This window comes from Dromiciops gliroides, chromosome 2, assembly GCF_019393635.1.
Source record: "Dromiciops gliroides isolate mDroGli1 chromosome 2, mDroGli1.pri, whole genome shotgun sequence".
NCBI classification, from domain to species: domain Eukaryota; kingdom Metazoa; phylum Chordata; class Mammalia; order Microbiotheria; family Microbiotheriidae; genus Dromiciops; species Dromiciops gliroides.
The window spans coordinates 107,379,531-107,407,301 of NC_057862.1; the positions used below are offsets into that span (position 1 = coordinate 107,379,531).

The window sequence follows — 27,771 nt, forward strand, 5'->3', positions numbered from 1 at the left end:
ATTCCCATTTTACGGTTAAAGATACTGATGTAGATACAGGATTTATCCAGGATCACACAGCTAATAAGTGACTAAGGCTAGATTTGAATTCAGGTCTTCTTGATTCCAGGCCCATCATTCTATGCACTATGCCCCCTACCTGCCTCCACTAGGCAGAGAACAACATTGTCTTTGAAAAATTAAAGATGAATATAACACTAAAGGCGGTGGCTAGGCACATGTATGAACAAGTTACAACATAAAACTAATGAGGAATTTTTTAGGAACATGAATATAAGACATCATCAGGAAAATACACATTAGAAAGAAAAGATGATTTGCTGTTCATATGGTAAAGGTGTATTATTCCATAATTTCAATGACATTTTTGTGACATAAGGAGAAATTGAAGAAAATCTCCAGCCCAATGAGGGTACCCTCTGTGGAGAACTTATGGAAGGACACAGACAAGAGTTGAACAATATGGACAGGTATGCATGGGTTGCAATCTGCATCTGCAGAGGGAACATTCAAGCTGGTGATATAGACACAGTGTGGTATCATAAAGTGCTGGACTGAGAAGTTCAAGAAGAATTGAATTCAAATTCTACCTCTGGTAATTACTAGCTGGATGACCAGAGATAAGTCAATTAATTTCTCTGTTTCTCTACCTCTAAGTGGAGATGAAATACCTGCAATACCTACTTGACAAGGTCATTATGAAGGCCAAATGAGATAATGCATGCACGTTTTCAGATATGGCCAATGAGATTCCTTGTTACGAGGCAGGATTCTAGTAGAAGGTTAGGGTGATGGCGATTTTTTTTCCCAAAAAGTAAAAGCAGCAATAATGTATGTAATTTGCATCCCCAGCTGCTAGTATTCTTTCTTCCCAAACTACCTTTTATATTCACTATTTTGTATTTATATATTCCATATACTGCATAAGTATACACACAAATATACACACATATTCATAGGCATATACACATATACATATATACCTACATACATAAACACTTGTCATTTTACTTATTAAAATGTAAACTCCCTGTAGGCAAGTATTGTCTCATTCTTTGTATTTGTATCCCTGCAGCAGATCTCAGTGCCCTGGCAAATAGTAGGCACTTGATAAATGCTTCTTAATTGATTGATTTGCGAAATTTAAAATATTATTTAAATACTATCCTTATTGCTATAATTATTAGTTTTACTATCATTAGGGCCAATTTAAGAGAATATTTAACAGAGATGTAAAATGCAGTAGAGTACAAAGGCTCCATATAGTTACCGAAGTTAAATATATGTCTTTTTCTATGGAACTGGTCAAAGAAGGAAGATTGACACCTCATACATGAGGTACAAGTGAGCAATTTTTTTTTGCAGGGCAATGGGGGTTAAGTAACTTGCCCAGGGTCACACAGCTAGTAAGTGTCAAATGTCTGAGGTTGGATTTGAACTCAGGTCTTCCTGAATCCAGGGCTGGTGCTTTATCCACTGCACAACCTAGCTGCCCCCTGAGCAATTTTTTATATTCAATATTATTTTTATTTTTATCTAATTGTATTAATACTTTATTAAATATAATATTAATTTCTGAATGTATTCCCTCTCCAGGAAGTTATCCCTTACAACAGCGATTTAAAGAGAAAGAGGTATTTAAAGAAAAGATTAAAGAAAGATTTAAAGATCAAGTAGTTCAGCAAAGCTAACCAATAGACTGAGTAACATGACAGTACATGCAGTATGCCATAACTATAGTCTCCCACCTCTACACCAAAAGAAGGGAAGTGCATTTTTAACTTCTCCAGAGCCAGATGCGGAATAATTCCACAGTACTTGATTTCATTTTATAGAGGGTTTTTTATATTACATTGTTGTAGTAAGTATATTTGCACACATTTTCTTGGTTGTGCTTAATTCACTTTGCTTTAGGTCATATAAGCCTAACTCTTCCTTTCTAGATTCTTCATTATTTGTTGCCTTTTACAGGGCAGTAATATTCCATTGTATTCACATAAAATTTTGTTTATTCATTACCCAGTCAATGGCCATCTATGTCATTTCCCATTTTTTTGCTGCTACAGAAAGTGTTGCTATGACTGCTTGGGTGTGGATGGGACATTTCTGTCAATCAGTAACTTTGTAGAAGTGTCACATTTCCTTAATCAGGTTGGGGGTAGTAGTAGGAAGGATGTGCTGGTAACATCATGAATCTAATTCAAGCATCTAGAGGTCTCAGAGAGAGAAGAGACAGCTGAGATGAAGGGGAGAGTGAAAGGTTTCCCACTCCTCCAGACCAAGCCAGACCATGCCAACCTAAAATCATTGTTGATGCCACCTAGAACAAGCACAACATGATGTAATGTTTCGTTTATACACAGATAAATTGGACCACAATTGTCTCATTCCCATGGCTGAATTTCGATTCCTTTCCTATTGCTACTTATATGGAACCTCTACCGTGAGCAAAAGTAGTAGGCTGGTTTCTCCAAAAGGCTAAAATAGCTCCTTTTACCACAAGGCATTTAATTTTCCTAGAGGCCATCTAAAACTATGCCAAACCAAGACAAAGAGAAGACTTCCCTGCTAAAATCCAATAAGGATTTATTGCCATGGCAGAGAAATGAATTCTAGGAAGCTTTGTCAATTTTAAGCTTTTAGCAGGTACTACCAATTTGAAAAAAGGTTTTGTGAATAACGTGAGTAAGCCCACTGTCCATCATCTGAGAAGTAGCTTAGCTGAGTTCAGAAAAGATCATCACTAACAGTTTGCTTTTGTTTGATTTCACAGCAATTCTTTTGAGAAACAGTGTGGTGAAGTAAATAAGACTTTATCTGGAATCGCAGGACCTGAGTTCAAAACTCCATATCTGTTATTAACTACCTTGGGAAAGTTTCTTAACCTTACTGAGTTTCAGTTTCCTTGTCTGTTAAATGAGGAATCTAACTGGACATTATGACTCATAACTGTAATCTCTGCTATAGGGGAAACTGAGGCTGATGTATCACCAGCTCAGAAGTTCTGAACTAAAGTTGATTGGGTACTTGATACCACTATGGTAAATCCAAAGCAGTAGAGGGATCACCAGACTGCCTAAGGAGGGACAACCTGGCCCAGATCAGTAGTTGAAATGGGACTTTGGGTGGCCACCGACATTTGGTCTGGGCTAGATAGAGAGATCAGGTCTCTAAGAAATACATGATAGATAATAGATGGATAGATGGATGGATAGATAGATAGATCGATAGATAGATAGATAGATAGATAGATAGATAGATAGATAGATAGATAGATAGATAGATTGATTGATTAGGGGTATGGTTAGACAGTTTTTGAAGTCCATTCTTGATCCAAATATCTAATCCTAAAAAGATAATCTATTATATATAAAGGAGTTGACCTCTATTTCACTGGACAGTGGACCCACTTTGACAAAATCACAACTCACTGAAGTATAAAGAAAAGAATGTGCCTATGTTTTCAGTCACATCTTCTTGGCCCTTATATTGGGAAAATAACAAAGGAGAATGTTCTTATTTTTTATATCCAAAGGGAAGGGGTCAAAAAAGGGGGAGATAAGAAGTAATACTCTTCCTGTAATGAGTCAGCACCATGGCCAGTGGACAGCAGGTATCTATTTCCAAGTTAATCTACAGAATCAACCATGCTTCCAGCCCCTGGGCAGTTTCCTATCACAAAGTGAGATCTGGACTGGAGTTCACTGGTCATTTTAAGAGCTGACTTTCCATGTCAAAGCTCCCAGTGATGGCTCAAATGTGACAAAAAGCTTATCTAACCACTTTGGGGCTCCTGCTGATAACATGAAAATAGCCTGGATCCAATGTAAATAGCAACACAGGCAGTAAACACCAAGGCCATCTTTCTGGGACTTGGAGCAGAACTATAGCACTTGAACTGATAGGTGCCAGGAAGTAGGAGGCAATGATAAGAGATGAATATGAATAAATACAGGATCTGAGATGGGGTCAGAGAGCCTGGTAGATTAGCATGTATAGGCACAGATAAATTTATCTCATATAAAGGCATCCTCAAAAGCTACAAACTCTCCTTCCTTTTTCAAGCCTCCCCTTTATCTCTCCTACAGAAATAGTAACAAACACCACAGTTGTAGAAATAAGTAGACACCTGTTCTAACACTACAGGGTTTCAACCTTAAGAATATTGGATCGGGGGCAGCAAAGTGGTACAGTGGATAGAGCACCAGCCCTGGATTCAGGAGGACCTGAGTTCAAATCTGGCCTCAGACACCTGACACTTACTAGCTGCGTGAGCCTGGGCAAGTCACTTAACCCTCATTGCCCCCCCCCCCAAAAGAATATTGGATCAGTGTCCAAATTACATATCCATGATCAGTAGGGAGAAGTGAGTCACTAGTGAGTAGACAACTGTGCTATGCAAATGGAATCAGAAAACCTGGGTTTGATTTTGTTTCCTAGTAGCTATATGACTTTGGGTACATTATTTTAATTTCTTTGGGACTCTTTTATCTGTAAAACAGGAATAAAATAATATCCACCTTGACCATCTCAACAAGTTGATGTGATAGTTGAATGAGGTAAGGTATATGAAGATACTTTGTAAACTGGAAACTAGTATACAAATGTAACTGTAAACACTGTCACACTGTAAACTAGCGTACAAATAACATAAGGTATGTATTGTGATAATGATGATGATTAGAGATAGCATTGAATAGTGGACAAAAAAGTGACATTGGAATGAGAAAGATCTGGGTTCAAGACCTGCCTCTGGTTTTCTGTCTATGGTTAAGTGACAACTCTGAGTGCCAGGCAAATTTCTAGGACGAGAAACTATAAGTGAGTTGCCAATCTGCCCAAGTAAGGGGTGTATACAAACTGGGAGTTTCCTATACAAAAACAATCTACATTGACTTTAAGACAATTACACCATTGTTGTTCAAGAACTCTCCTCGAAGCTTTCATCTGCTTGTTCATTGAAGCTTTCATCTGCTTGATTATCTAGGCCCTGGTTAGCTGTCCTGCTGTCCTGGGAGATAGGAACCCAAAGACCTGAAGGACACACTTTACATGACTGGGCTCTGATGAGAACATGCAGAAAGTCTTCAAGCTACCAAGGAAGAAAAAGTAAAGATCTTGCTCATTACTAAAGTGAAGACAGTGCCATGTAGCACTGCTGACCATTTACAGCAGACTTTGAGTCCCGGCCGACAGGTTCTCCAGACAGCAGAGATGAGGAGTCGTTAATGCAGAGAGAATCTTCTCAGTGAAATAACTTTTTACAACCTTTGTGTCTGTGAGCCTGGTCTCCTTTATGCCATCAAATGCTAATGCTATATGATCTGGGATCAAGAAGGGGCAGCTAAAACCAGGAAGCTGGCAGTTCATTATTCCAAGCACAGTTTTTCTGAGTAGTTCCTGCTACTCCATCCTGAGTCTCCTCTTTGACACTAACAACTCCTCTCAGCATAGCTGGAATCAAGGATTCTTCTACAAAAAGGAGTGAGGATGGGAAGTAGAAAGAATATTATCTCTTCCCATCAGGCTCAGATCCTGATTCCCTAAACTACTTTTCCAACTCTAACTCAGTGGCCTTCTTAGAGTGGAGATGTCTCTACTCCTGGTACCTCTTCCTCCAATTGGTAAGTTCCTCTTTGTAATATCCCTTTGAGGAAGCACTCATGTCAGCCATGCTAATTTCTGACTTGGATGAGCTCCAGATTCTCTGGAGATTCTCTGGAGAATTCTGAATCTCTGGAGATTTTCCCCCAGTGTCCCTCCTTGGGTACAATCTTCCACTCCAGTGCCACCCCACCCCCACCCCCTCTCCCCCCTTCCCTGCTGTTGCTTCCCTTTTAAGTGTTTTCTTCATTGTAAGTTCCTTGGTTGAGGTTGGGGGTTTTTCTTTTTGCTTGTATTTTGCATATCCAGCACTTAATATAGTACCTGCTATATTGTAATTCCTTAATAAATACTTCATCTATGGGATGATTTAATATTCACAGTAGAGAATCCCAGCCAAAGTCCCAACTGGAGAATTGCATCTTGTTTTCTTTGGTGTATGTAATACTTAACTTTCACTTCCATGCCTAACAATATGATCCTAAATACAGTTTAAACTCAAATGTTTGTTTGCCATGATCTTCTCTGAGCCAATATTGCAAGTATCAAGCCATTTTTAACCTAATTATTCAAGAGTGAATGTGTTGTAGATGTGACAAGGAAATATATTTCAGAGATATATCTTAGTTGAGAAGCATGTGACACCAGCTTGCTGTGAGATTTGGGGCAAGTCATTTCCCCTACTCAGCTTTCATTTTTTTCACCTGTTCAGTGAAGGGGTCAAACTAGATAATTTGCAATTCTAAGGCTCTCTGGGTCTGAGATATGGAGTCTCTAGCAATAACTTGCTTGCTCACCACAGAATGCGGACTCAAACATCATCCCAACTCTTTCATAAAGCTCTTTCTTATCCCCACCCCAGATATTAGACATTTACCATCTAACCTCATCCTTCTTTATAAGCTTTATAGCATTACCACATTCTATTCCATATTATACTTATTTGAGTATACATGATCTATAGTCTAGGCTTCATAGATATTTTCCAGGAAAGTAAACCCCTTGGAGAATGGACCCATCATCCTTATAACCACTATCACCAAGTGCTCACCAATTGCCATTGAGAGAGAAGCCAAGTTGGTCTAGCTGAAGTAGCATGAAACCCTTATTTATCTATTCATTAATTTATTCGTTCGTTCATTGGTTTGTTAGTTTGTTTATTTTCTTATTTAGAAAATTTCCCCAAGTTACATGTATAAACAAATCTTCACACTGATTTTTAAAACCGTGTTCCAAATTCTTTTCCTCCCTTCCTCCCCACCCCCTTAAGAACTCAAGCAATTCAATATAGGTTATACATGTACAGTCATGCAAAACATTTCCACATTAGTGAAGCTGTCAAAGCAAACAGACAAAAAAAATTTAGAAAGAGGAACTAACAAAAAATTATACTTCAACGTGTTTTCAAATACCATCAGTTCTTTCTCTGTAGAAAGACTGCATTTTTCATAAGTCCTTCTGATAGCATCCTGCTCATCCTCCCATAGCACAACAGTGTTCCATCCCAATTTCATCCTACAATTTGTTCAGCCATTCTCCAATTGATAGGCATCACCCCAATTTTGAATTCAACTTTTTTATTAATCTCTTTTAGGACACCAATGTAGTAGTGGTCATAGAGTATGCATGGTTAGTAGCAAGAAATCCTAAGAAAGAGATGGAAGAAAGTTATGTGCCAGGCAAGTAGAACCAATGTTGCCATCCTGGTCATCATCTTCCCTCTGGTGGAGACAGCACAGGACCTACAGCCCAAGAGCCTCAGGAATTTCAGTACTATCTGGACCACTGATCTTGCCTCCAGACCAACACCCATGGCCTCTATCTAATGGAACAACCCTTGTGGAGAAGGAACTCACCATTCCCAATTCCACCAATACCAACTGCCAACCAGCTACCATCAATGGGCAGATATGCCCCCAAATCCCTAGAGCAAGCATGTCATCAAGACCACCAACCCTGCTATAATCCCCACAGTCATCATTCAGGGGAACAATCTTTGTTGAGATACAGGCTATCAATTGCCTTTATGAGTACTATTGCCTTAGACTCCTCAGTAGCCATAGCCACCAAATAACTAGAAAAGAAGGTTCTTGCCGCCAAAGCCCTTGGTACCATCAAATGTCTTAACATCACAAAAAGATATGGTTTTACCAATGGAAACAACATTAAAGAGATGCACTACCCCATGTGTTGCTACTGTGCCCAAAGACCATGGGGTTCTACTTGTCATTCAACGCGAGTTCCTTGAGCAACGTACACCTCACTTTTCTGTTTGAATTCTTAGTGCTTAGCAAAGTAGCAAGTATTATTTCACATAGTAAGCACTTAAATGTTTTTTTTTATTTGTCCATTCAGTATCATTATTATGCTGATTAATCTTAGATCATTACTAGCATGACAAATTGCTGACAGGGAACCGATTCCCCTAGTTCCAAGTTAGGTGTTATCTTCTAAAGTCTGCCTCAGCAAGGAGAGATGGCCTGTACTATCTCTATCTCTCCTTTCATGGTGAAGTTCAATCTGCTCTGTTTCCAGGAATCACCACTCCCTGTGATGCTGTCTCTCCTTAACCATGAGGAGTTTTCCTGCCTTTCCCCATCTTGTTTTTAATCTTCTTCTCTCACCTCTTAAAACCAAAGTTGCTAACTTCTTGTTATTGATTGATTATTCTGCTGATTGAAACGATTGCCCCCTTGTTAATTCCCAACTACCTCATTTTTCATACCTCGTAAATTAGCAGCTTTATATCAGAACCACGGTGGTGCTGCAGCCTCTCTCTTTAGAGTTGAGGAATGAAAGAAAAAATTAAACAGAGAGGAGAAAAAAAAAGAACTGAAACTGGACTCTCTTCTTCTAGTCCTCAAAGTTCAATCTTTCTTTTCTTCTTAGATTCTTATGGACAAAGCCACAGAACTAACCATTGAGGATCGGGGACGTGCTGACCTCATCAGGGGCTGAAATGACTCAAGGGGAAATGGAAGAAAAGGATGAGGGGAAGCTGATCTCAAATGTTCACTCTGCTTTTTATGTGTTTCAAAAAGCAACGGGTCTGAGGCCATGTTCAATCCAGCATGATTCTTGGAAATTCACCTTTTACTAGAAAAGTCCTTTCCTCAGAGGGAAATATGTGTATATGTACATTATATACATACATACATACACACAGATCTATACATATGTGTATGTATATTTGTGTATGTACATATGTGTGTATATACATATACATTACAGAAGACCAAAGCAGGTAGAAACTTATTTAGGGACCCATTAAAATTATTATCAGGTTTTTTTATTTTGCATTTTATTTGAAAATTCGGAGCATATAAACCTGTAACCTGGCTTCTCTCTACAGAACCTTTTGTGGTTTGCATATAGGATTTATTTTTTAAAATAAATGTATGATTTGCAATAAGACTATCCAGGCATTTTAAAGGAATAATAAAAAAATTAGCCATTTGCAGCACTTCTTGGGAACTGTTTAAGTATGCTGAGCCTAGTCCTTAAATTGGATTTTTAGTATCGTGTGTTTGCAAAGGAACCCAACATAGAATATTACCCCCCACCAAAGCACAGATTTATACCCCAAAAGAAAAATTCATTCCTCTTTGACATATAGTATCTGGTTGAGATTAGGCAATAGATTTTTTTTAAATACCATTTTTCTGGATAATCAAGAGAGATTCTGTCACTATTTTAACAGCTATTCCATTCTCAATGACTAGCACTGCTTTGGAAAAGGCTGAGAAGATACTGCTGGTAGACCTCAGCCAAGAGTACAGCCCTCAGTGCTAAATAGGCCTTAACAAGAAGGCTAGAACTAAAGATTGCACAAGAATGAAGGGACTTAAAATTGCAGTGCAAGGAATTAAGGTTAGATAAAGGAAAAGCTCCCTGAACAGTGAGGCATGTTCAACATAGCCTGGAAGAGGTGGAAGAAATTCTTTCTCTGTAAGTCTGTAAAAGAAAAATGAAAAGGGAAGGGTTTCTTTCGCCTTGTGGGGTATTTTAAGAGCAGGAGGATGGACTAAATGACCCTGGAAGAACCCTTCTTGGAGTCTGATGATGCTATGAATATTGTATTTAGTTCATTCTTGCCATTGGTCATATGAGGAACACAGCCTCATGTAGAATGAAGAAATTTACTTTCCTCCATTCTATCTGAAGTGTGAGAAAGAAAAGAGAATGAACTCAGGCACAAAGCTCCCTAGGACAGAAGGCTGCCCACAAGCCTCTATTTCTGCCAGCAAAGACTTATCTTTACTTAAGTAGACATCAAATGTTCTCATTTCAAAAACAAATCAGCAAGTACTTATTGAGCTCCAACCATAGTTCTGCACTTGTTCAATGACTGAGAGTGGAGAGGCAAAGAGGCTAACAAAAGAAGAATTCCTGGACTCTCCTCAAGGACTTTACAATCCAGTTGCATAGATAAGATCATGATGTAATAGGTGCCATTTACGTGACACCTAGTGCTTCATGATAATCTCGTGAGATATGTTCACTCTCTCCCTATTGAAACCACTTTCTATTTTGTGTAAATGTTGTATTTTTTACTTTTTTATCTCCCCAGTAGAATGTAAGCTCCATGAAGGCAAGGATCATTTCATTTTCATCTTTATAACACTATTGACTAGCACAAGGACATTGTATAGAAAAGATATTGCATAAGTATTTGCCGAGGGGACAATTAGGTGGTGCAGTGGATAAAGCACCGGCCCTGGATTCAGGAGGACCTGAGTTCAAATCTGTCCTCAGATACTTGACCCTTACTAGCTGTGTGACCCTGAGCAAGTCACTTAAACCTCATTGCCCTGCAAAATAATAATAATAATAATAACAATAATAAAGTATTTGCTGAAACTGAATTGACTTGAAGAGATAGAATTTAGAGGGATGGGATACTTGTGCCTCTGTCACATCTCCCTTTCAAGTTGTGAGCAGTGGATGTGCTGGTAAATATTTAACAACTACCTCTCTGGGGGAGAGGGAAAATATACCCACAACACACTTCTAAGTTTAATCTGTGTTTTTAACACTTTCTCCATCATTTTTTTTAAGTCTGGACACTCAAAAACACAATAAATCAAGCCCTGACTTGTAGCATTTGCTGATTTCTGAGATGTGAATGTTCTCACTGAAAATTTCATAATATATTCTTGAGTGTCAATTCAGCTAGCTTCAGCATATCCCAACTCGCGAGTATCTGGAAAGCAGGTACTCAATTCTTATTTAACTGCATATTCTTACATCCCTACCAAAGTGCTTTACATATGGTTGCTACCTAAATTATTATGGAATTAAGACAAATTGAAGGAGAAAAGACAAAGGGCAGCTAGGTGGCATAGTGGATAGAGTCCTGGACATAGAATCAAAAATAGATGAGTTCAAATCTAGCCTGATACATTTACTAATTGTGTGACTCTGGGCAAGTCACTTAGCCCAGTGTTGTAAAACTCAAATAGAAATGGGGTTGTCTAAAACATACATAAGAGTCATTAAGGGCCACCTGTTACCTTAGAAAACCTCATGTCAATATTATGTTTTATTGTATTTCATTTATTTTGTTAAATATTTACAAATTATATTTTAATGTAGTTTGGGCTGTATTTGGGGCAAGCTCCATGTTTTACATCTCTGGTATATCCTCTATTTGCCTCAGTTTACTCATCTATAAAATAGGCATAATAATAGCAGCTACTTCTCAAGGTGGTAAATAAGGAAAAATTTAGATGTTTGTAAAATGATTTGCAAACTTTAAATCATTATATAAATGATAACTATCATCATCATGACCACCACTACCATCACTTTAGAGATGGTGATTAACCTGGTGATTAGGCGATCCAGGAAGGTGATTACAGGGCAGGATATATATTAAAGAGTCATGAGAGATGTGATTGGATAAGTAGAGTGGAGTCAGATCATGTAAGGCCTTGGAAACCATCAGGGAAGTCTGGGATCCATTAGATAGGAAATAAGGATTTACTGAAGGTATTTGAGGAGGACGAGCAGTTAACAGGATGAAAGAAGCATCTAAGGAAAATATGTTTAAGGAAGTAGGAAGGGCCGATATTAAACCTTTTATCCTAATGAGGCTGTATAGCCTCTTTCCTCCCAATGAGGGATCATCTCTCTGTCTGTCTGTCTGTCTGTCCCTGTCTCTGTCTGTCTGTCCTTGTCTCTGTCTGTCTGTCCCTGTCTCTCTCTGTCTCTGTCTCTCTCTGTGTCTCTCCTATGTTCACCAGTTTCTGGGTGATCTTTCAGAGCACCCCAGGCAAGCACATTATGATAAAGAGACAAAGGTACACTAAGACAATGTATTCTCACTCTTGCCCCCCTGCACAGTTACAAAGTAAATGGATTTCATTGCCCTCGAGGAAGAGTTTTCTTTAACAGCAACAACAACAAACAATTACAGCCCCAAAAGCCCCAATAGAAGAACAGACTGCATTTCTTCTTCCTCAGTGAGATTAGCCAAGCAGAGAGACTGCTACTGGCAGGGAGCTTGTCTCCCTCACCCTATCCCCTCATTACCAGTCCAAGGTCAGAGTGACAGTAGTCAGCTCACAGAAGACACTGATGCTGAGACCATCTATATAATGAGGAGAAAGTTCCCTAGGATCCTCAAGACTGCTAAATGGCTAGAGGGCTGATTCAAAGGCAGCTGCCTTGCCTAAATGCTGACTTGATAGCCAAAGGCAAGAAGCTAGAATCACTGACAAATGGAGGCCCAGGTCAGGGATGGTGGCCCCATCTTGAGGGTGCCCTAGGACTGACAACAGCAAATCCATTTGCTATGTCACTTTTAGATTCTGGCTGCAACTCAGAGATTTGCCAAAGAGTCCTAGTGCTGATCAAACAGGAAGGGAAAATAGAAATTAAAGAGAAAGAGTGCAAAGAAAAATACATTCTGATCCAATCCTCATACCAGGAGTCATAGAGCAAGGAAGCTGGCTGCCCAGGGTGACTCTGTCGAAAAATCTACATCCAGATCCTCTGCCGAGCTACCTAGGTGGCCTCAGGTGTATCATTTCACTTCTGGAGCCCTGAGTAACCCTATCTATAAAATTAAAGGGTGGAATTGGGACCTAGGGTTAAGATGGAAGAGACCTTCTAGAGAGATGAGATCAAGATCATCTTGCCCCCAAACCTAATATTTCACTTGAAGAAACTGTAACTGTAGGTTATTGAAACATAGTTGAAATGATTTGCCCAAGTTGACACAAGTAAAAAATTAGCGGAACCAGAATTTGAACCAATGTCCTCTTACTCCTAACCCATTCCTCTTTCTACATTGTCATAAGGTCTCTTGTAGCTCTTAGTCAATGATTCTATGGCCCATCACACCCAGTCCTACTGTTCAGCTCTTAGCAAAGTGGCTGGCAGGTTGCTGTTGTTTTTGCTGCTGCTGCTGCTGTTGCTGTTGCTGAGTCATTTTAATGGTGTCTCAATCTGTGAGACCCAATTTGGGGTTTTCTTGGCAAAGATACTGGTGTGGTTTGCCATTTCCTTCTCCAGTTCATTTTACAGATGAGGAAACTGAGGTAAACAGGGTTAAGTGATATGCCCAGGGTCAGGGTCTGAAACTGGATTTGAACTTAGGTCTTCCTGACTCAAAGACTGACACTATCCACTGTGTCATTTAGCTACCCAGCTGGCATAGAGTAGGTACTTAATAAATGCTTGTTGACTTGACTTTATTTGACCCATGAAAACATCCATTTTTCTGCCTTTATGGGTATTCAGTGGTGGTTTGTGAATCTCCATGACTTTAAGGCACCACTCATGTCCCCAAAGAATCACATTTTATACTTTTATGAGGGCATTCATTCACAAAAATGAGCATTCAGTGAGTAGTGCTGGTTCTGAAATTTTGAAAACATGCTACTTTCCACCACTATCTACTTGATCTCTCCCCATCTCCCTATATCATTGATTCCTTAAACACATTCCCTATCAGATCATCCAAATCATCACAGCTTCTATTACTGACTACCCCTTGAGTTCTTTTGCTCAGCAAGTGTCTTCTTATCTACAACTTGGCCCTAGCTCTCAATCCCCACCTGGAGTTAGTGCAAGGGACCCATAACCAGTTTCACATTTTCTCCATCAACAGATATTGATAGTGCAACTACTGTCTTATGGGGATTCATGAAATGTTCTAATGTTATACAACAGGTATATCCCCAAAATGTTGGAGATAATTGATCTACCACAATCATTTATTCAGCAAGTTCTATGTTCAAGGTTCTGTCATCAGGACCCAAGGGAACATAAACTATACATGATCCTTGCTCTCTGGATGTTGACAACTAATTGGAGTCAGAGAACATAAATGTAAAAAGATGAACTCCATCATCTCCTTACCCCTTACCTATGCCATGAGATATAAGCTTCTTAAGAATAGGAATTTTTCATTTTTATATTTGGTTTCTGAGTGCCCAACACAGGGTCCCACACATTAGATGGGGAGACAGGGATTAGAAGGAATGCATTCTGAAGAACTATGAATGACTTAACTATTAGCAATGCAATGATCCAAGACAATCCCAAAGGACTAATGATGAAACATACCACCCACTTCCAAAGAAAGAACTGATATTTATTGAACATGGACTGAAGCATGCTATTTTTCACTTTCCTTTTTCTTTTATTCAAGCTTTTTTATACATAATGACTAATACGTTAATGTTTTACATGATTGCATATGTATAACCTATATCTGATTGCTTACCACCTCAGGGAGGGGTAAAAGGAGGGAGGGAAGGAGGGATAAAATTTGGAATCCAAAATTGTAAATAAAATGTTTATTATTTTGGGAAAAAGTAGAATATAGAAAATGGAAAAAGGAGTACAAGAGCTCACTGAAGAATATAAATTCTTAAAACTTAAAATTGGGCAAGTGGAAACTAATGAGACATTAAGAAACAAAATCAAAAGAATAAAAAGAAAAGAAAATGTGAAAGGTCTCACTGGAAAAACAACTGACATGGAAATAGATTGAGAGATAATTTGAAAATTATTAAACTACTTGAAAGTCATGATAAAAAAAGAACATAGACATCATATTTCAAGAAATTATCAAGGAAAATCGCCCTGATATTCTAGGAACCAGATGGTAAAATAGGAGTCAAAACAATCCACAGATAACCTTCTGAAAGAGATCCCAGAGTGAAAACGCCCAGACATATTATAGCCAAATTCCAGAGCTCCTAGCTGCCAAGGAGAAAATACTGCAAGCAGCCAGAAAAAAAAAAAAAAACAAAAAACAAAGAATCCAAATATTATGGAGTCACAGTCAGGTTTATATAGGATTTAGCATCTTCTACATTAAAGGACTGGAGGGCTTGGAATATGATAGTCTGGAAGTCAAAGAAGTTATGACTACAACCAAGAATTAACTAACCAGGGAAATTGAGTTTAATCCTTCAGGGGGAAAATTGATATTTGCTGAAATAGAAAACTTTCAAACATTCCTGATGAAAGACCAGAGCTGAACAGAAAACTTGATTTTCAAATACAAAACTCAAGAAAACATAAAAAGGTAAACAGGAAAAATAAAACATAAGAGATTCAATAAGGTTAAATTGTTTGCCTTCCAACATGGGAAGATGATACTTGTAACTCATAAGAAGCTTTGGTCAAGAGCAGGAGTAAGGAAACTATGGGATTTGTCCACTTGTTTTTTGCCTGAATTAACAATGATTTTTACATTTGTAAATAAAGTTTTATTGTATGTAAAAAGGTAAAAAAAAACATTCTTAGCTCATAGGCTATATGAAAGACATAGTTCCTGAAAGTTTGTCAACCTCTGTTCTAGAGGTGTGTAAGAGATGGGTAAGGAAACGCCACCATTGAATTTCTAGATAGAAGAGGGTTTGCTTTTGTCTGAGACTTTTGAAAGCATTCCCCATAAAGAATGTTGGATGTATTTGATTGCACCTTTTAAGGACAAACAATACAAAACAAAACAAAAAACAACTCATAATGAAGGCTTGGTGCTTGGAGTGACTCCAAAACAACTAACCAATTCATCTTAGGGCTGTCCTCATTTTGCCTGTTTTCATTATGTCTTTCTGATAAAGAAGGCATAGCAGTTGGAAGTGAGGATATTTCCTTCCATTCTATGCTTCCCATTAATGGTGCCTCATTGCAGGGGATGACATGTATTCAGCCATGAAGATGGAAAGGAGAGTTCCTGATTGCCATTTATTTTCTCTTTTTCTTATCTCAATCTAGGTAAAAAAAAAACAACACAGAGATCTAAGAGGCTTTCCTGGCCTGAGGATCTGGCCAAATGATTCATCTTGGGGACAGTCATGCCCTAGGAGGAAACCAAGAGACAGCTCCAAACCAGCCAATTCATCTTAGGGGGAGTGTATATAACCATTGGCATGTGTACCCTGTGCCTCACTTTCCTCATCTGGAAACGAGGGTAAAAATACAGCTACTTCCTCAGAGTCATAAGAAAAGTGCTTTGTCATCCTTCAGGCACTTTATAAAGGTGCCTTTAAAATATTATTATTTAGCATTTTAGGAGAATTCCTAAATAGACAAGGCATGGAGCCTGTCATCAAAGAGTTACACCCTACTGGGAAAGATATGATATGTATACAAATAGTGGATGATAACAATGTCTTGAGTCCAATGAGTTGATGCTTGAGGGACAAGTACAAGGGAGGCATGGGGAACAGGGGAACAAGATTCCTGATTACAGCATCTAGTTCAGCACAAAGCAATACCCTTGGAAAATATTGGCATCTCTCCAAGGAGGTTCATGGAGAAGGCAAATCAAACGTGTTTGGATTGATATTTTCCTTAAGATTTAAGTAGGACAGCATTTCTATCATATGGTCTTGACTACTTTGCATTGTGCAAATTTGTTCTTTATGACAGAGAGGGCTTCTGAGTAGAAATCCTCTCTATATCATCTCTACATGTGGTTATCCAGCCCCTACCCAAAGATTTCTGAGGAGAAAGAAGTATGTTCGTTGTTCCACGCCTGTTATTTGATAGCCTTTTCTTGACTCATGTATTCTGGGGCTTCCTCCAGCCTTCTCCTTTTTGCAAGTTCTTAGTATTCCTGCAGTATTTCTATTTAGAGTGATCTCAGGAGAGTTTGTCTCTGGGGATGTTGCTTATATGTATGTGACTTACCCATATTGTTTCTGGCTGTCAGAGAGCCTCCCTTAACACTAGTTGTGAAAAAAGACTTACATATATGAAACAATAATGAAACAATTTATTCATTCAACAAATATTTATCGACACCTATTTCATACAACACTGGATCTGTGCTAGGTGCTGAGGGGGATATAGAAATGAATAAAACATGTCAAAGATCGGTGAGAAATAAGGTTGGATAGGGAGAATGTTGCCAATTTATTGAGAGCCTTGAGAGCTAGGCAGAAAAGTTTAAATTCCATATTGTATACAATAGATGGCAATTGGGTTGATGATACATTTTTAAAAAGGGATGTGACATGATAAAAGTAGTGCCTGATGGAAATAAATCCATAAATATGGAGAGCAGAAATGATGGGCAGCAGCTGGGAGTGGTTATAGGACATCTGCTGATGTTATGTGGACTTAAGCATGGTCCTCATTTGGAATTTAGCAGAGAATAGGTGGGAACATCACATTTTTTTTTCATTTTAATAAATATTTATTTAAAGTTTTGAGTTCTATCACTGTTCTATTCCTCCTTCCCTCCTTCCCTTCTCCCCTCCCTGAGGTGGTAAGCAATCAGATAAAGGTTATAAATGTGCAATTATGTAAAACATTACCATATTAATAATTTTGTATAAGAAATCTTGAATAAAAGAAAAATAAAAGAAAGGGAAAATACCATGCTTCAGTCTTGTTCAATAAATATCAGTTCCTTCTTTGGAGGTGGATAGTATGCTTCATCATTAGTCCTTTGGAATTGTCTTGGATCATTGTATTGCTGAGAATAGTTGTCATTCACAGTTCTTCATCAAATAATAATGCTGTCACTGTGTACAATGTTCTCCTGGTTCTGCTCACTTCACTATACATCAGTTCAGACAAGTCTTTCCAGGACTTTCTGAAATCATCCTGCTTGTCATTTCGTACAGCACAGTAATATTCCATCACCACCATATACCACATCTTATTTAAGCATTCCCCAATTGATGGGCATTCCTTTGATTTCCAATTCTTAGCTACTACAACAAGAGCTGCTATAAATGTTTTTGTACAAATAAGTCTTTTTCTCTTTTTAAGGATGTTTTTGGAATATAAACCTAGCAATGGTATTCCTGGATCAAAGGGTATATGCAGTTCTATAGCCCTTTGGTCATAGTTCCAAATTGCTCTCCAGGATGCGACCATTTCACAACTTTCTTTTCATGACTCAACCAACAGTGGAGTCAGTTTTCCCACAACACCTCCAACATCCAATATTTTCCTTTTTTGTTGTATCTACCAGTCTGATATGTATGAAGTGATACCTCAATTGTTTTAATTTGCATCTCTCTGATCAATGGTTATCCAGAGCATTTTTCATAGCATTTTTCAGAGCTTTGATTTCTTAGTCTGTAAGCTGCCTGTTCAGATCCTTTGACCCTATTCTACTTTTTAAGAAGTTATTTTCTTCAGTGAATTTTTTACCTTCTTTTCTATTTGGCCAATTCTAATTTGGGCGATGCAACAGAGTGCTGCACCTAGTGCCAGGAAAGCATCCCCTGTATCCTTCTGACCAGTTGTATGGCCTCCTTCCTGTCTGTGGGCTAAGAGTTCAAGAGTTGCTGATGATGATTCAGTTGCCCCCAAAGCCTGCTCTACCTATCTGGGGCATGGTCTGCTGCTGGCTTGCCTGGGATACCTTCACTGGGCTGTACTCCACTCTTACTTCAGTGAAACAGACCTTTTCTGTTGACCTTCCAATTGGTCTTGGGCTGAAAAATTGATTTACCCTGTCCTTTTGTTGGTTCTGCCACTCAGGGCTGCTCATCCACCTTTGGTATCTACTTTACCCAACTCTCACCTGTGACTCCACGAAGCTGTAGCATGCACAGTAGCCACAGCATGTAAACCATGTCAGTAGATAGGACAGTTTGAGAGTAACCAGCAGGTTTCAAACATGTCAATGAATTAGGGACATATATACCCCAAGAACGTGAATACTTTCCCTGGTGGAATGTGAGGAAGAAAACAATTTTTTTCCAATGGCCATGAAGGTGGTTGAAGTAGGCACTAAAGGAGTACTTAGAGCTTGGTCAGGTATAAAAGACACAATGATCATCTACTTCATCCTGGGCTGCTGACAGCCATCATGACTTCTGTCCTGCCACTGGAAAAGAGAGTGAGGCCAATGACTTTATGCAACTCTACCTCAATTAAATCCAATTCAAGCACAAATCAAGACATCACCCATGATGTCATTGATCCTCTTCAAAAATGAAGGATGAACAAACAATTTATGATGCTATTTAGAAGAAAAAACTTCATCATCTCACATAACTAAATACTATTAACCTGAAAAGATAAGACAATGTGCTACACAGGAGAAAGAAGGCTAGATTCAGGATCAGAAAATGTGAGTTCAAATTCCAGGTCTGGTGCTGGCAAGAGACACATCTTCAAAACAAGAGGGTTGGGCTAGATCATTGGTGTCAAACTCAAATATAAAGAAGGCCACTAAACGGTATGTAAGAATCCTGTTAGCCACATGTTGACTTATAATACTACATATTAACAACATCAATATTTCATTTTTTAAATTTATTTTGTTAAATATTTGCAAATTATATTTTAATCTAGTTTGGCTGCACTTGAGAGTGTTTCAGCACCAATGCAACCCATGTAATTTGACAACCCTGGCCTAGATTTACCTCCAAGATCCATTTCATTTCTACTCAACAATGAAAAGGACTTTTCACATTAGTTTTCTTTCCTAAAGAAAAAGTATTGGAACTTTCTTGTGTCACTTGCCATCTTACCACCAAAGAGTAATGTCCTCTCCCTCTCATCCCAATGTTAACCGCTGAGGTAAAAACATATCTTAAGGGGGGAGCTAGGTGGCACAGTGGATAAAACACCGGCCCTGGACTCAGGAGGACCTGAGTTCAAATTCGAACTCAGACACTTGACACTTAACTAGCTGTGTGATCCTGGGCAAGTCACTTAACCCCCATTGCCCTGCAAAAATAAAAAAATATATATTTTTTTTAATTAAAAAAAATTTTAAAACATATCTTAAAAAGACTGTTTTAAGTGCAGTTTGTGGGGGGGTTGTTGTTGCCACAAAACTAAACTGTGCCCTAATGATTATGCTATTGAATCACAAAAATGTTGTTGGTATAAATAGCATTCAACCACATATATAATGCGCATTTAACAAGCAAACAGAACCCTTCTGTGCTTCAAAGAACTCTGACAGATAATTCCTATTGTACTTCTGCAGGGTAGCCTAGAAGTAATTATCCTTCTCACTAGTAAATCAATTAGGAATGGATAGATCTAACTCATTTCTCTTCCTTCAAGAAACAGCTAATCCTTTAAATACTAATGAGCAAGAAGCCTTAGGTAACTGTTTTATGGCTAATATTATCATGACAGAATCTCAACTGGTCCATATACCAGTCTTGCTGGGGAGGGCTCTATTTATGGCTTATTGTCTCTACTCCTTCCATTCCCTTCCAAGTGCACTTGCAAGCACGCAAGCACACACACACACACACACACACCATATAATACCCATGAATACCTTGGCTGTCATTCCTATACTCACAGACAGCCTGTTTATGAGGCTGCCTGCAAACCTGCAGGTGGTTGTCATTTGTGAGTCCAGGCAATTAGGCCAGAACATTTCTAAATTGTCCTAAAGCATCAAAGGGTCGCTAACAAACAGCTCTATCAGCTGGGCCAAAAACTCTCCACACCAATTCACAAACCTATCAGATGCTTTGTCTAATTTGTCTTCTAACAAAGGAATGAATATGGACTAGTAGAGAGATGGTAAATACTGGCAAGAGCTAAGGATGGGCCATTATGTACTACTTTGAGCAGAGGGATCAATCAACAGTAATGAGCTCCTAGATCCATAGGAGCATTTAGCTCTTCAGTGGGGAGGAGGTGAGCCACCACCACAAAGTTAACCCAGCAGCTAATCTGGAAGTTGCATATCATCTTGCTTTTCATCTTCAAAGTCTCAAATCCAGCTAACATCTAGACAAAGGAGATAAGTAGAAGGTGACTCACAAAAGGAAAAAAGTAGGAATTCAAGATTCATTCAAACACAGCAAGGGCAAAATGGAGTCATTAAAGCACAGGTCCAGCTACCTCCTAATCTGAACTTTCTTTGGAGGAGCTAAAATTATTTTACCAGAAATTATTTCACTTGGAGAACTGAAAGTAAAAACTCAGCCCTTGATGTTAAAAGCCTCATTGGACAAATTTCATGGATTAAAAGTATCAAATTAAATGTTTACTAAAAATCCACATTAGGAGTCCTTTGAACATTGAAAAGGACCAAAACTAACAATAATTTTCACTTTGAAATTAAGTGTGTATACACATATATGTATGTAGACATATGTGTATATATAAGTATTCACATAGGTGTTATATGTATTGTATACATCTATGCATGCACATGTATATTTATATGTGTATGTGTGCATAATTTGTTTTGCCTGGCTCAAAAAATCACATTTGTTAGCCTTACATCCCCTATAAAGACAGTAGCCCTCTTAAGTACACAAATCATTAGACTGAAAACAAATGTTAACCATAAATCGAATAATTTGCTGACATTAAAATATCAACTAAAAATGATACCAGCTAGATAACAGAAATGGAAGGCTACAGATAATAAAGAATAAAAAATAAATCTTCAGTCATTCCTCTGAAAATAATTGAAACCCCATAATATATTCCAGGAAAGATTTTCCCATCATTGTCTTCATAACACCCACGAAGTTTTTAGTTCAAGACAATAGGAGGTCGATGAAATTCCATGTATGGTAAAAGTCCCATTTATCCAGAATAGCTGAGGAAAGGGTTGTTTTGTCAAACAGAATAACTGAAAAGTTCTAACAATCAGTACTCAGAACTGAATGGTAGACGTCACAGGGTAAAAAGTTCCCTGTCAAAAACAGCATTCAAGTGGAGGATGAATAAATGACCAGCAGTCAGGGATGCTATAGAGGAAATTCATTCACTGGTTGGGAAGTTGGATTGGAAAAGTTGAAAGCCCCTTCCAACTCTGAAACTGATAATTGTGTGAATATCCTGATTAAGTGCAAATTGCCACATATGACATATTTGGATTATCAACTTTCAAGGTATTATGACATAATAAAACACTCTTTAGTGCTAAAACTCCACAGAACATATTTCTGTATTGGTTTGATGATTCAAAAGGCACCTCAGGTTCTTACATGCCCATTATGAACATCAATACCAACTGCTTTTTAAAATCAATCACTGATATCAGCTTGTCACAACTTTGTGCATGTAAGCTTCCTGCTGCTCACATTCTATATCAATGGGAGTTTGCTTCTTGAGTGACTGTCTTGAAGAAAGGTGAAGACAAGACCTAGCCTTTGCTTGTTGGCCCATAGTGCCTGAAAAAAATGAGCATAAAAAACCATATTCGAGATGCTCTTTCTGAGAAGTGAGAAATGGAGGAGCTGACAAGCTAGGCGAGTGTCCTTCAAGTCATACAGCATTAATGTCTGTATGGTACCTTTTCATTCATCAGTGTCTCCCTTTTCTTGATCCTTTCCATGCCTCATTTCCCGCTGCATGATTCTGTATTAAAGGCCCTAACATCATAAAGAGGACAAGTGTAGTAGATCACTTGGAAGCAACAGAAAAAGATCAAGAAGTTGCAGCTTAAAGAATAATTGCAATAAACTTAAAAATTGCCCCAGAGCATTTGCTCATGAAAACATACACATGCATACATACACACATACATGCAAAAAACCTACAAAGATGCAAATTACCTACAAACAGAGAATCACCTAATGAATCCATATGCCTAATTATGGAAGAAATATTTACAAACACTCATGACATAGTAGAAAGAACATTGGGAGCCTAGATTGGCTCCCAAGCATAGTAGAAAGAACATTGGGAGTCGGGGGACCTAGATTCTAGTCTACTTTTCTCCCCTGGAACTCACATTTTTTAACATCTTTAATGTACTTACTTCAAGGCTTCAAGGATCTGTAATTCTGTCAATGTGTCAATGTAATTCTGTCAATGAGATACTTCTCATAGAGACACAGATCATAGCCCCTCTATAATTTATTGTTGTTGTTAAGTTGTTTCAGCCACGTCTGACTCTTCCTGACCCAATTTGGGGCTTTCTTGGCAAAGATGCTAGAGTAGTTTAACATTTTCTTCTCTAGCTCATTTTACAGATGGGGAAACTGAGGCAGTTAAGAGACTTGCTCAGGGTCACACAGCAAGGCCACGAGTCCAGGCCTGGAGCTCTATCTATTGTGCCACTCGGATGCCCTAGATACCCTAGGTGGTCTTTAAAAGATATTGTGATTGAAAAATTCATCATGCTGCAGCCAAATTGGTGATAAAGCTCTATTCTAGGAGGCTGGTCCAAGGATAGAAGACAAACAATATATCTCTGAGACCATACTAATACACTTATTTGTGTACATGCCATATTTCCCTAATCAGTCCCACAAGGGAAGTGACGATGATTTGTTTAAATTTTATATTTTATTCAATGCCTAACAATGCTCTTCACTCACTAGAGTTATAAAAATTGTTTGTTAAATCAAATTATGTGACATTAGATGAGTAACTTGATGATTCAAAATCTAATATTTGGATTTCAATCCCAGAGAATTATCCTAAGGAAAGCATTTTGCACCATTGCCATGGGGCACTTGTCCCTTAGAGCGCTCTCTCTCTCTCTCTCTCTCTCTCTCTCTCTCTCTCTCTCTCTCTCTCTCTTTCTCCCTCTTCTCTCCCTCCCTCTCATCCAATATTAACTTTATCTATTGGCTCCTTCCTTTCTACCAAAAAATATTCCTATGTCTCTCTATTCATTAAGAAATCATTGTTTAACTCTATCATCCCCATGAGATAGTATCCTGTAATGGCCTTCTCTCTTTAATAATCAAATCCATAGAAAGAGTTGTATACACTTATTGTTGTAATTTCCTCATCTCCCACCAATTTTTCAGGCTTGTGAAAACTGGCTTCTGACTCTATCACTCAAAAGAAAATGGTCTGTCAAAGGTTATCAAAACTGTCTTCATTCTGAATATTACATATTACTTTCACTAACTCTAGATTCTAGCCAAAGTGGTCTACTAGGTAGTTCCCATACCAGGCCTTCTACATCCTATGTCTGCACATCCATATAGAAGGCCCCAAAATTCTGAAATATGTACCTGTCTCACCCAGTTCCTAATATCCTGTTCCTCAAGAAACTTTGTCTGAGTTTGTGTTGTAATCCCTCCAATGATTCCAATCATGGAGATGTTTCCAAGGATATACACAACGTTCAGGTTTCTTGTGTTTTTCTATCTATTGTTTAGCACATAACCTGCATAAAACTATTAAACATTGACTGATACAAAAACGCACAAAGATTCCCATCCCATTTCATACCTCCACATTTTTGCACTTCTCAAAGTCCATAGTACTCTCACATACTTCCCAAAGTATGTGAAACCACTTTCCCTGTGTTTGCATCCCAGCTTGGCATGGTGTAATGGAAAGCAGACTGAATTGGGAAGCAGGAGACCTCGACTGGACTTCCACTAATTCACAGTAAGGCTGAAGTGAACCACTTCCCCTCCCTAAATCTCCATTTCTTCTTCAAAAATAAGAATTAGGGGGCAACTAGTGGCGCAGTGGATAAAGCACCGGCCCTGGATTCAGGAGGACCTGAGTTCAAATCCGGCCTCAGACACTTGACACTTAATGGATGTGTGACCCTGGGCAAGTCACTTAACCCTCACTGCCCCATCCCCAAAAAAATGAGAGTTGGAGTAGATGATATCTAAGTGACCTTTCAGCTATAAAATGCTAGGATTTCATAATTGCTGATTAAAGCATCCTAGAGAGAAATGAAAATTATTGAAATTAATGTAGCAAAAATAAAAGCAAAAAGATTTTTAAAATTCACACTACAGAAGAAGAGAAGGTTTTCAACTTCATTTTGTTTGGTTTTCTATTATTCTGAACAATGACTTTGGCCATGCAGACACCAGTATTCAGCTGATACAATGGATACCATATGGATACAATAATATTGACACATGAAGATAACTGGGCCTCATCAGCCCAGAAACAGCATTATACCCTGGACCTCAAAATTATGCTTGTTTGGAACATGGAGAGCTAGCAACAGAGACAAGAAGAGGAGAGTTGCAGACTAGAGCTTGAGTTACTAAACAGCCTTAAATGCACAGGCCAAGGCTGCCTTCTCAGATTTGCCATACTCTTTGCCATCAGTGGCTGATACAAATACACACTTGTACTTGAGTGAGTGAGCAACAACATAAACTATTTTCACGTGAGTCGCCCTTCCTGATTTTAACCAACTCTGTCTGCTGGTTTAGCACTTCTGCCTTTGGGAAATGACAAACACTGTGGCTATTTCAGACCGTGTGGAAGCTCACACTGAAAGACACAGGTACTTTGAGATGATGAAGTGATGTCTATGCTGGCTGCTACCCCACTATATAGAGAGAGTTCATCATTTTCAATGTACCCAAGTGCCAAGCCAGTATAGGTAGTCACTCGAGATCAGGAAAGGCTACTACTGCATGGTGTGATCCGTGTTACACAGTGCTTGATGTTCACTCACTGTATAGCAGAAAAGGCATTATACTAAGAGTGCAAGTCCTAGTTCTGGATTTCTTAGCGCTGTAATTGGGCAAATCACAATGTCTCTGAGCTTCAGTTTTTATATCTTCAGAATGAGAATAATGCTACTTGAAATCTCTACTTTATAGGATTATTGGAAGACCGATGGCTTGCAGACCATAAAATACTACAAAGAAGTTGAATTGTTGTTATTGTTATTTTTGTTATTATTCTGATTCAGAATTAATGCCAATTCAGATGGGGCCCAGGTTGTATGTATTTGCATCTCTTAGGAAAGAATTAACTAATAATTGTGAAAAGCTACATTGTAGGGGAAATATTAAGGTTGTGCAGTGGATAAAGTGCTGGTCCTAGAGTCAGAAAGATCTGAGTTCAAATCCAGTCACATACACTAGCTGTGTGAACCTGGGCAAGTCATTTAATCCTGTTTGCTTCAGTTTCTTCATCTGTAAAATGAGCTACAGAATCAAATGGCAAACCACTCTAATATGTTTGCTAAGAAAACCCCAAAGGGGGTCACAAAGAGTAATCAAGAATGAAAAACAAAAGGAGACATAGTTAACATACTTCCGTTGAGAGAAAAGCATATACAATCACTTGCAAATCAATATTTTTCCAGTATTAATGAAGATTCACCAAAAATCTCTACTTATCTCTATGTTCTTTATGAACCCTTGAGTCTAGATTGTAAGCTCCTTGAGTTCAAGGACTGTCTTTTGCCTGTTTTTGTATCCCTAGAGATGCACATTACCTGGCACTTAATAGACCTGACTGTGTATATTTAGAAATAATTAAACTGCATTTTTAACCAAAAAATACATCATGTAGTTTTGTTACTAGTTCAAACTGGCCTCCTCCCAGTTGGCCCAAATTAGTAAGACTTGACTGTAAGCAAAAGTATCCAGTTTCTCGATTGTTGCATCAGGGGGAAAGAAAAAGAAATAAAGAGGCGTAGCTGTGGTTCTGTTTGCCTCTCTATGATTCAGAAGAGAAACCATTAATGCAGGGAAACAGGGAGTTTTGTTTATTTTCTCCCTGTTGGCAAATGTAGTTACAGTCTACTAACCCAAACTGACGAGCTTTCTCATTCTGAAAAGAGACAGAATGAAACCTGAGCTAGAAAGAAAGATACCAGATAGGCTTCGCGTTTCCAGCATCTGCAGTCCTGTCACTTAGAGGCCTTGGCTTACCTTCCGTTTGTTGGTAGGATTGACATAAAGGTAACTCAGTACAGTCTTGAGCCCCACTTTGTCATTCAATTTCTCATAGGTAGTTCCATAGTCTGTTGACCTGTGGGGAAGAGAAAGAGAAAAATAGAGATAAAAGGAGATTGTTTTACAAAATGGAGTTTGTGCGTAAGTGGGAGACAGGTCCCTGCACCTCTACTTTTGTTTCCAAATCACATGAGTGCTTAAAAGTGTTCTTCAGAGATTAAAAGCCCCATTAATTTTAGAAGTGCAATTATACTAATGCATCTGCTCACTACCTGAGCTCACCACCCTTTGCTCCCTACCTTTTCTCAGAGACCTACTTTTCTGCCCTTTCTGAATCTGTGTTGGTAAAAGGGAACAGCCAGAGACTTTGCCACCTACACATTTAAAGTTCTTTGCTTCTACAACCCAATAGGGGAGACATAAATTCCCCCAGCAGGTCTTCAATTCTGCAATGGAGGATACCATCTTTAAGATGCAGGGAGGGTGTTAAAACTTCTGGTCTACTTTATTTCTGGCTCTTACACTGAGGTTGCCAATAGGGAGATGCTGATGCCTTCCTCCCCACTTCCCCATGCAAAATAAAATGTTAAAGACCCCAAGCAACATCTCTTTCTTCTCCTTAGAAATCCAGGAGCCTTCCATTTCCAGTCTATCTTTAAAACAAAGATCTGAAGTCATTCAAAGTGCTTTATATTTCTGGTTTTATTACACATTACTCTACTGTATGGACTCTACATTCCAACCAAATAGCTTACTTGTCATTCCCTATACACACATTCCCTCTCCCATTTATATGCCTTTGCCTAGGCTGGCCCCTGAACCTGCAATGCATTTAGGCCCTCACAACATTCTCGTACAATCTCTCACTTCTCTAAGGGTTCAATTCAAATGCCACCTACTGCAAGAAGCCAATCTGAATTCCTTCATTTGCTAGTTCCCCCTCCACTGGAAAATATTTTGTATATTTTGTATTTCTATCTCTGTACCTATCAGCCTTCCACCCCAAGGATCTGAACTCCTCATAGGAATACCAAGTTGTTTTCTTTCCTTTCTTTTTTTTATAAATTTGCTTTTGTAGTCCCACAATGAAAAGCAAAACGTCTTGGCACATAGTAGG

At 38.5% G+C, this 27,771-nt stretch overlaps 1 protein-coding gene across 1 annotated transcript in view; it reads right to left on the reverse strand.

The window, feature by feature from the left end:
* SORCS3 (sortilin related VPS10 domain containing receptor 3) overlaps positions 1 to 27,771 on the reverse strand; it is a 690,926-nt gene that overhangs the window by 349,914 nt on the left and 313,241 nt on the right. Inside the window, exon 3 of the mRNA XM_043989102.1 lies at positions 26,631 to 26,730. Within this exon, the coding sequence (XP_043845037.1) occupies positions 26,631 to 26,730 (100 nt within the window). The remainder of the gene's footprint in view (positions 1 to 26,630; positions 26,731 to 27,771) is intronic.